This window comes from Carettochelys insculpta, chromosome 1 (genome assembly GCF_033958435.1).
Source record: "Carettochelys insculpta isolate YL-2023 chromosome 1, ASM3395843v1, whole genome shotgun sequence".
Lineage (NCBI taxonomy): Eukaryota > Metazoa > Chordata > Testudines > Carettochelyidae > Carettochelys > Carettochelys insculpta.
This window is the reverse complement of record NC_134137.1, coordinates 267,024,548-267,034,805: the sequence shown is the minus strand read 5'-3', so window position 1 is coordinate 267,034,805 and position 10,258 is coordinate 267,024,548. Positions and strand designations below refer to the sequence as shown.

The window sequence follows — 10,258 nt, the reverse complement described above, 5'->3', positions numbered from 1 at the left end:
CGAAATAGCTTATTTCGATGTTGCGACATCGAAATAGGCTATTTCGATGAATAACGTCTACACGTCCTCCAGGGCCGGCAACGTCGATGTTCAACTTCGACGTTGCTCAGCCCAACATCGAAATAGGCGCAGCGAGGGAACGTCTACACGTCAAAGTAGCACACATCGAAATAGGGATGCCAGGCACAGCTGCAGACAGGGTCACAGGGTAGACTCAACAGCCAGCCGCTCCCTTAAAGGGCCCCTCCCAGACACAGTTGCACTAAACAACACAAGATACACAGAGCTGACAACTGGTTGCAGACCCTGTGCCTGCAGCATAGATCCCCAGCTGCCGCAGAAGCAGCCAGAAGCCCTGGGCTAAGGGCTGCTGCCCACGGTGACCATAGAGCCCGGCAGGGGCTGGAGAGAGAGCATCTCTCAACCCCCCAGCTGATGGCCGCCATGGAGGACCCAGCAATTTCGACGTTGTGGGACGCAGATTGTCTACACGGTCCTTACTTCGACGTTGAACGTCGAAGTAGGGCGCTATTCCTATCTCCTCATGAGGTTAGCGACTTCGACGTCTCGCCGCCTAACGTCGAAGTTGGTGCCGCTACTTCGAAGTAGCGTGCACGTGTAGACGCAGCTTTTGGCATGTAAATTACTCCCTTAGACCGTGTCTACACTAGCCCCAAACTTCGAAATGGCCATGCAAATTTACTAATGAAGTTTACTAATGAAATACATATTCAATACATTCAATACAATTCATATACAATGAAATACATATTCAACGCCTCATTTGCATGTGGGCAGCCGCGGCGCTTCGAAATTAATGTGGCTCGCCGCTGCGTGGCTTGTCCCAACGGGGCTCCTTTTTGAAAGGACCCCACCTACTTCAAAGTCCCATTATTCCCATCTGCTCATATCCAGAGAATGCCGCACACATCACCGTAGAGCTGTCTCTTAGCTGAGATGCTTGTCAGCATATGCCCATGTGCACAGAAGAGGAAAAATGTACAGAACAAGCATTTAACAGTGTTCTTTCATAAAGTTGCTCCTGTCTGTTTATTTGACTTTTAAAAAAAAAAAAAACTGGCCCTTCGAACGAATAGAACTTGACTACAAAAAAGTAATGACATTTATTCGCACAGCTGCCAGCACACTCACATGCACCGTGAGTCATTCCAGATGTGGATAAAAAACAAAGTGCGTCTCTGAAAGCAAGATCCCTGATCCCAAGGAGAATTGGGTTAGAAGAAGCGCTGCTACGTTGACTTCAATTGCACTCAGGAGAACAGACAGGTTGTGCCTTTGGAGTGGGGAGGTAGTTTTCTCTTCCTGACAAGGAAGGAGGGAAACAATTAGCTGATATACAGCTATAGAAAGAGATTTTAAAGCAAAGGATGTGCCAGAAGACTTTGCTACTGCTGCTTTTCTGTTGCAATGCTCATGCCACTGTGAGCCCAAGGTGGAACAGAGGTAAGATTTAAACATTATAAAATATATATATATATATATATACACACGTATATATGGGAAAACACAGAAATTGCAGAGGGGCCCTGACATTACAACACTATTTTTTTTTCATTTTCCTCTCCCAGTTCTTGATTTTTTTCCCCCCATTCACAACAGGTTATTTTAAAAAAAAAATCTTTTCACTATCTCACCCCTCTTCTTTTAAAATAAAATTAAAGACAGCTTTTTCAACGCATAAAATCCAGAAGAAAAGCTTTGCCAGCCAGAGGGGGGCATGATGCTCTGCTTTCTCCTGGGCAGGTGTTCGGGGTTTTAAAAATAAATAACCACATGAAGCAAAAAATTAAAATACTTACAGGATACATGGAAGTATTAATTATGACTCTAGGGGACCAGAATGTTTTGAGTACAGAAAGCCGATAGCATGAAGATACATGTAATTACTTATGTATATGTATGTGTATATGTGTATGTACATGTATATTTTTTTTTCAGTGACCTATAAAGTAAGTGTCTAGCCAGACATTTCAAGAATTACCCCAAGTGGCTGCGTCCAGTATGTATACTAATGATTTTACTTTTTAACTTTCTCTCTTTTTTTTTTTTTTTTTTCTCTCCACTGGAATTTGGCTGTGATTCGGTGGCTGCTTTGGTAGCACTATCTGGAATGGAGAAAGGAAACATCTCCCAGCAGAATTTTTGGGCCAGAACCTAAGTCCACAAACTTTTCAAGGGAACTTTGGCATCAATGAAGCACAAGTTAAATTTATTATTCAGCCCTCTTCCTCCTTCTGAGAGCTTGATTCCTTTCTAATGACTGTGTCTGTGCTTTATAACAAGGGTTGGATTTTTGAAAGGACAACAGTGAGTGAATCAGAATAAGATTTTCACTCTTCTCTGGGAGGCAGTGATGCCAAGTGGTGAGAGCGTTGGGTCAAAACTCAGAAGACATGGACTTTCTTCCCAGCTCTCTCACAGGCTAGCTGAGCAAGTCTCTGTTTCTGTCTTATTTTTCCAATCCGTAAAATGGAGCTAGTGATACTGGCATCCTGTATAAAAAATGTTTAGTGATTTACCCATAGACAGCAGTGTATAAGGCATTATTATTTCTGTGTGTGATACTGGTAAGCAGAGGTAAAAAGGAAATAACAAATTATGCATTATTATTTTAAATAAATCCTACCTCTGGCTGGATCAGGGCAGAGAAGTTGGGCATCTTATCAGGACCAATATCTTTGACGTAGAGACAAAAAAATCCTAATTACTAAAATCCAAGGACCATGAACAATATGGGGTGGGAGGAAGAGCTTTGTAGCTTTTAGTGAATGTTAATGCTTAGAGATTTAACTCAGTCCTCTGGCACATTTCTGGGGAGAACATAAAGGTGCCACTGCCTGGTGACCCTGTAAAAAAGAGATAGGAGATCCAACTCCCACATAATGGTGTAGGAGGGAGTATCAGCTGCAGGAGAGGGGTTTCCATGGGGAGGACCCCCTAACTGTTCACAGGCACCTGACCCTGTCAGCGGCATAGCTGTTGCAGGAGTTGTTTCAAGGAAGTCTTACTAACATACCTGCCCCAGGAATTCCTTCCCTGCCTCCCACCATGAAACACCAATATGGCAGCCTTTCTCTTAGCAGAAACCTAAGACAACAGTGTTGGGCCTTACCTCTTGCCCTAAAGGCCAATATACTTAGGCTCTGTCAGACCAGTGGGGGGAAGCCAGTTTCAGTCAGGGGCTTTCCACTAAGTATACCCTGTCCTCAGTCCTACATGATTTAAACTGGAGACTTCTAGCTTGAGCACCTCTGGCCATTAATCTCAACTGCCACCACTGTGGATGGAGGCTGAGGGAGAAGCTCTTTCACATGGCCAGGACCTGAATCATTCAGCAAAGCTAGAAACCTGCATGGCATCTGGAAGTGAACAGAATGATGGGCTATGGTCCTTGGGGTGAATCTCTCTTTGTGGACAAATGGGCATCTTCTAGCATCTCCTGTAGCTTTCTCATAGTCTTTCAGATGTCCCACGCTGGAGCCCATTACACAGTCCAGCCTCAAAGTGCCAAAGGCTTGACTGACTGTGGCAAGATCCTGATGAGGGAGAAATAGTTGCAACCCAATGTAGGTAGGGGAAGGAAAAGTCCTCTTGCCTACCAATTTCTGTGTTTGTCAAGGAACAACTGGGAATCCAAAGGCACCCTGAGGTAATCTCTGAAAATATACAGGGAAATTCATGTCCATAAGAAAGACAGGACATATCTTTATGATACACTCCGAATACTTTCCTTAGCCATCCCTCTTCCCCTCTGTCTTGTCTAGGCTAAGCTTCAGCCAGCTAACTCTCATCCAAGTCCTGATCTAGGCTTGGCACTGGGAACGCAAAGGCAGCACAGCAGCTGGATTTAATGAAAATCAGAAGCTGCATGTCATCTGTACACTGACCAGTAGCACAAGACTACCCTGCAAAACAGAAAGTCCTTCATTAGGTAATAATTGACCTTCACAGTAAAGATGGACATTGGAGGTCTGGGTGAAATGGGGCCTGGATCAGAATCCTTTGGTCAAGGATTTGGCCTAACTCTGCTCTGAGATAGGGATGGACTTAGATGAGAGACATGTAATTAACACTTTTGAACTCTGAGGGATCTTATAAATGGAGGCTAGGGTACAAAAGAACCAGTAACAGATGGTTGGGCTTTCAGTGAATGTACACAACCACACAAACCTGTTACAGCCTTTAAGGTCTTCAAAACAGGGCACTGGAGTCACAAGCACTTAACTAGGAGTGAGCACATGTCCTGCAAGATCCCAGATATAAATCTTTCTGGCCCATGCAACGGGGCAGTAAAGAGGAGACTCAAGGAAGCCTTTGGGCAGGTCTCTCTATAGTTGTCAGGAATGGCTTCCAAAGGGAGATAGCATCTCCTCTCCCCTCCCAGCTATGGTGGAAACTGGGCAAGCACTGGCAGGATAGTGCACAATATCTTGAATGTATTTACTCTTGTCCTGGAGCTCTAGTTTGAAAATAGAGCCCAACTTCCTGAGGAAAGGCTCTTAGGCTGAGTGGTGGTTGGGATCTTTCATTCTACTCCTGGTGAGTTTGATCACTGGTGTGTGTGAACCATTAATAGTTTGGGCTTTGACAGAGAAAAAAAACAAAGAGATTTATTTCTTCTTGCTCATCACTATTCTGCAGTGAAGTTTGTGGTACCATGTGGAATGTTAAATCCAGTCTGTCACGTGACTGTCTCAATTCAAATGTGGGATGGGGAACACTAAAATGTAGGACAAAGATGAAATAGGAGGGACATTCAAAATGGCTGAGTGAAGGACCTGAGTGAGGTTGAGGAACGTTGCTTTTATACATCTGACATTTTGTATAACTTCAATTCCACTGCTTGGGGCATTTCTGATTTCACCAATATACTTTTGGGAAATAGGAAGATAACAGCAGGTCTTGTGCAGCAAATGTGATCCATAAAGAGTGGTTCCTCTATAATAAGATATACATGAGAGGTATGATTATTGACAGTGCTTTTTTTGAGCTGGTACTTGCCAATACTGAATACCGGCTCATTGGCAGCATCAGCCATGGGATTGGCTGGGGTGGCGGGGAGGGGCGTTGTCAGTTGAGTACTGGGTCCTCTTTTTTTTTACTAAAAAAGGGACTGACTACTGCAGACAAGCTTGAGTCAAAACTTTAGATCTATATAGATATTAGTGGAAATTGGCCACTTTGCATTTTGGAAACTGTGGATCAAATTTTATTACATATGCTGAAACCCAATACAAATCTGGACTAATTCCACTGACTTCAATGTAGCTGAGCGCAGAATTTAGCACAATATTTGTATTCTTGGAATTGCTTGGTTTTCCAGTGCAAACTCTAAAGCCATGTTAATTAACACATTTCAACTGAGCTGGTTATAGTTTAATCACTTTAAGAGCTTCCTGATCACAATCAGATACAAGGTAGCCAGAGAGGTATGTTTATAGTGTGGTTCTCTGGGTGGTGAAGCTGCAATATGATTCTTCAAGGGTGAGCTTCCTTGGACAGTGAATAAGTAATTATGTGTGTAATTTCACCCACAACTGAAGGCCAGGGAAGGGGGTATGGAAAGTTAAAGTTGGAGGAAGGTCATGATTTTATCACTTGGTCCACACATATTTGGTCATCCCAGATGCTGCAAAAGTGGCCCATCTCTATATTTTACAGTGCACCTATCAGTAAGTCTTCCTGTGCAACTGTGAGTCCATTTGTTTTAGAACTCCTCCTAAACTGTATAGAGCTAGGGGCCGTCAGATTTGATATGCAGCTTCCTCTTAAACCAAGGGCAGGGTCTGGTTGTTTCAGGAAAATGGAGATTGCCTGGAATCCGAAGGTGTTCTAGAACATGGAAAGGAAGGAACATGGAGAGGAGGGACGACATACTTCAGATTCGCCACTGGGGGCAGTGAGTACAGGGAACAGCCTTACTGCAAAGTGACCACAGTCACAGTACGAATACAGAGACCACCTGTGGATGGGGTTCTTCAGCTTTCTGGCCACTGGACAGCATTAAGTGCCTTCCTGCCTCCCAACATTCCTGGGCTCTCAGCCACAGATGGGGGAGCCCTGCTGGCCCTGAATCCCTTTACCTCCCACCCCCACAGACTGCCCCAGAACCACCTTCCACATGCTGTAGACACCAGACCCAGGAACCCTGGCCCGACCTGCACCCCAACCCTGGAGCTCAGGCTGGTGCCAAGGAAGGAGTCCTGGCCTGTCTCCTCCCACCCTCACCTGCATAGGCCTGGGTAGTAATCATGGCCCAGCCCCACCCTCGAGCACAGGATGGGCCAGGAGCTGCAACCTGACCTGGCCTCCCCCCAGAGGACAGGTGGGGAAGGAGGCCATCAGTTATGGCCCGATCCAGCCCCCGCCCCAGACAGGAATGGAGGCTGCAAGCTATGGTCCAAGCTGGCCCACCCCCAGGACAAGCAGGGAAGGTGTGAGCTGAAGCCCAGCCTGGAATCATGGCCCAACAACCCCTAACTCTGAGCAGATGCCCGCGGAGCCAGGAACTGTGTCTTGCTCCATCTCAAGGAGATGCTGGGGGGGCCTGGAAACATGGCCTGCTCTCCTCTTGGAGGAGATGCCAGGGCACCAGGCTAACCCCAGCAAAGAGACACTGGGACTGGGACCTGCTGTCTTACCCACCGCCTCTGGAGCAGATATGAGACCTGGGCAGAACAGCCTTGTCAACCCTCTGCCCAATGCCACCTTTGCTGCTACAGACTGCCCCTGACTTGAGCCTCCCCGCCCCCTGATTCCTGTACCCACCTCTGCCCTAAATCACTCTGCCCTGCACCTCCACACCCTACCATGAGCCTCCAACCCCTCCATGAGCCCTCGCTCCTCCCCCATCTACACACCCAACCCCCTGCCCACAGGCATCTCTCCCCATCTATATACCCAACCCCTGGGCCTGAGCCAACTCCTTCCCTCACTCTAGCACCTTCCACCCCCTCTACTTCCCTGACTCCTGCACCCCCTACTCCCTGCCCTGCCCCCACCCCACAACCTTTGCCCTGTACAATCATTTTAATATAGCATGTACATTTTCCTAGTACTTTAAAAAAATACAACACTTACTGTCCCAAGCAATGCCAGGTACATCTGCTAGTAACTCCATAAAGCTATGGGTGTATTCATTCCCTTGACATGTATCTTCTGTTTTCCCTTGGGGTGAAAAAATTCCCACCTGCCTTGATTTTCCCAGGACACTCCTAATTTTTAGTGCTTCATCTAGTGTTCTGGCAATATTGGCATTGAATCTGAGTGAATAGCCGTTGTTAGTCTTCTCAATATCTGAAGGCACACGCTGCCTCAGAGTGCTGCCACAGCTGCAGAAAGCTGGTAGTGTTCTTTAGCCAAGTGGGAGAGGGCAGCAGGTCCACACCCAGTCAGTCTTTTCACACTGGACATAGGGCTTAATTCTTCATCTGGTCCGTGACCTGAAGCCCGTGCCAGGTCCACGAATGTCCTGCCATATGCACTGTAGGTGTAATCCTGGCAAGGGTAAAACGTGAATCACCAAAAGTTATTTCCCTTTCCTCTTTTCCTCCTTGCCCCACACTGCAAATTAAACCTCACCCACCTCCATTTCACAGCAGCCTCTAGGATTCCACTCTTGACAGCAGTATTCCTTCATCACTTCTAACTTGGATGGCGCAAGTGACAAGAAGCTGGCTTGGATACAGCATGTAATTACCACACAAATGGACACACATACCCAGCAGCCCCTTGAGTGCTGGGTCATCACATTGACTTGCATAGCACATAATGAAAGATGTAAAGGTCTGGCCCTAGAATAAAAACAAATTACGCGAGTTGGCTGTAGAGCCAGAGCTTTGTAAGCAGTGTCCTTTTCACTTGCTCTAATTTCCATAGGGTTGTTATTATCTGATTCCTAAGAAATGTGCATAAAATTACGGAGAATTTGAAATATTATGCAACTTGGCCAATTCCCTGTGCTCACAGGCAGCGTGTGCTCCGTCTTACACAATAAAGAAAAGATTTTCCTTTTATCCAGCTTCCCTGGTTGCATTAAAGAGTGCCAGGATCCATTTTTTTTTGGTTTGTTTTTTTTTTCAGCTTATTTGACACTATTGGGCTACACTTTTCGCTAGTTCAACTCCACTGAACTATGTGGAATTATGCCAGCAAAATGTCTGGCCAGTATTTCAGGGTTTCCCACTTATCCTGGATGTCATGGGGCCATACAATTTCTCGGGGGTCTGTGCTTGTAAGAAATACCTGGAATCACCTGATGTCAACTTAATTCCTTAGAAGTGACAATGTAATTCAAAATACTGTGGGTTTGTTTAAAGCAAGCAATGTAGGTTAGTGGCTAGAATATTGGCCTGCAGCACGGGGGACCTGCTGCTGGCTGACCTTGAGCAAGTCACCTCCCCATCAGTAGCTCAATTTTCCCATCTGCAAAGCACTTTGAAACATCCTGATGAAAAGTGCTGCATAGGAGGTCATTTTTAAAATCTGATGTCATACAAACAGCAGCTCTGTCCCCTGGCTCCCAAAATGGGCCATGGGCGGCCAGGTTTAAGACAGAGAAGTCTTTGTTATCTGAATTTATACCAGGGACTAGACTGGTTGTTCTAAAGGTTGCTAAAGCAGCTGCAGCAGAGCCCCAAGTGGGACTTTTTTGTTTTTTTGAATCCTGCTTCTGTCCCTCCCTACTGTACCCACTCCCACATCTACCTTGCTCCTGCATAATTTCTTGTATTTTATCCTGTTCCCATCAAAAAACTTATCGCCCAGAAATCCCACAAGAGAGGCAGGTTTCCCATGCCACTAGAATGCCAAAACCAGAATAGGGAGTGGTCACTTTCAGTAGCCAGTGGAACAATTCCTGCATATGTAAAGCTTGTAAAGTGCTGTGGGATCTTTATTATTATTGCTTATTGTGTTGTTCTGGTAATCAGAGGTCCTATTTGTGCCAGGCACTGTGCAAACACACCCAGTAAACAGTCTCTTCTCCAGAGAGATGCCAGTTTAATTTGACACGATAAGCAAAGGATGGGAGAAAGGAAATATTCACATCCTCTTTTTACAGATGGAGAATTGAGGCTAAGAGTGGTTAAGTGATTTGTTCAAGGTCTCCTAGGAAGGCTATGGATAATACTAGCTGTGTCTACACGTGCACGCTACTTCGAAGTAGCGGCACTAACTTCGAAATAGTGCCCGTCGCGTCTACACGCGTTGGGCTCTATTTTGAAGTTAACTTCGACGTTAGGCGGCGAGACGTCGAAGTCGCTAACCTCATGAGGGGATCGGAATAGTGCCCTACTTCGACGTTCAACGTCGAAGTAGGGACCGTGTAGACGATCCGCGTCCCGCAACGTCGAAATTGCCGGGTCCTCCATGGTGGCCATCAGCTGGGGGGTTGAAAGATGCTCTCTCTCCAGCCCCTGCGGGGCTCTATGGTCACCGTATGCAGCAGCCCTTAGCCCAGGGCTTCTGGCTGCTGCTGCGGCAGCTGGGGATCCATGCTGCATGCACAGGGTCTGCAACCAGTTGTCGGCTCTGTGGATCTTGTGTTGTTTAGTGCAACTGTGTCTGGGAGGGGCCCTTTAAGGGAGCGGCTTGCTGTTGAGTCCGCCCTGTGACCCTGTCTGCAGCTGTGCCTGGCACCCTTATTTCGATGTGTGCTACTTTGGCGTGTAGACGTTCCCTCGCAGCGCCTATTTCGATGTGGTGCCGCGCAACGTCGAAGTTGAACATCGACATTGCCAGCCCTGGAGGACGTGTAGACGTTATTCATCGAAATAGCCTATTTCGATGTTGCTACATCGAAATAAGCTATTTCGATGTAGGCTTCACGTGTAGACGTAGCCACTGTGTACTGTAATGATTTTGTTCAGTCTCTTAAGTTTAAAGTACTGTTCACATACATTTTCTGAAAAGATATTGAGAGATTTAGGAGCATCGGGGGGTGTGGCAGTGTTTTGTTATACAGAACAAATCCCTCTTCGATGGACTGCACAGAACTGCCATTGCACAGAGCACTGGGGGCGTGGGGCGCCTTAACAGAAGTAATTAAATTACAAAGGTTTAAGTATTTGGACTATAACAGACCTGATCCTCAGGCAATATAAAGTGGGATAGCACCATTGAAGTCAATGGAGTTAGTTTGATAAACATCAGCTGAAGATCCTAGTCACCAAGCTGAACCTAGAGATGAGCAATGTGCTGTGATACCTTACATGCCTGAGGTGATACAAAATGGTGC

General features: G+C 46.2%; 1 protein-coding gene across 1 annotated transcript in view; it reads left to right on the top strand.

Moving 5' to 3' along the window:
• The first annotated feature begins 1,236 nt into the window (after positions 1-1,236).
• The window catches only part of FAM180A (family with sequence similarity 180 member A), a 32,441-nt gene continuing 23,419 nt past the window's right edge, over positions 1,237-10,258 (top strand). Inside the window, exon 1 of the mRNA XM_074983798.1 lies at positions 1,237-1,464. Coding sequence (XP_074839899.1) covers positions 1,389-1,464 — 76 coding nt within the window. The 5' untranslated portion in view covers positions 1,237-1,388. The remainder of the gene's footprint in view (positions 1,465-10,258) is intronic.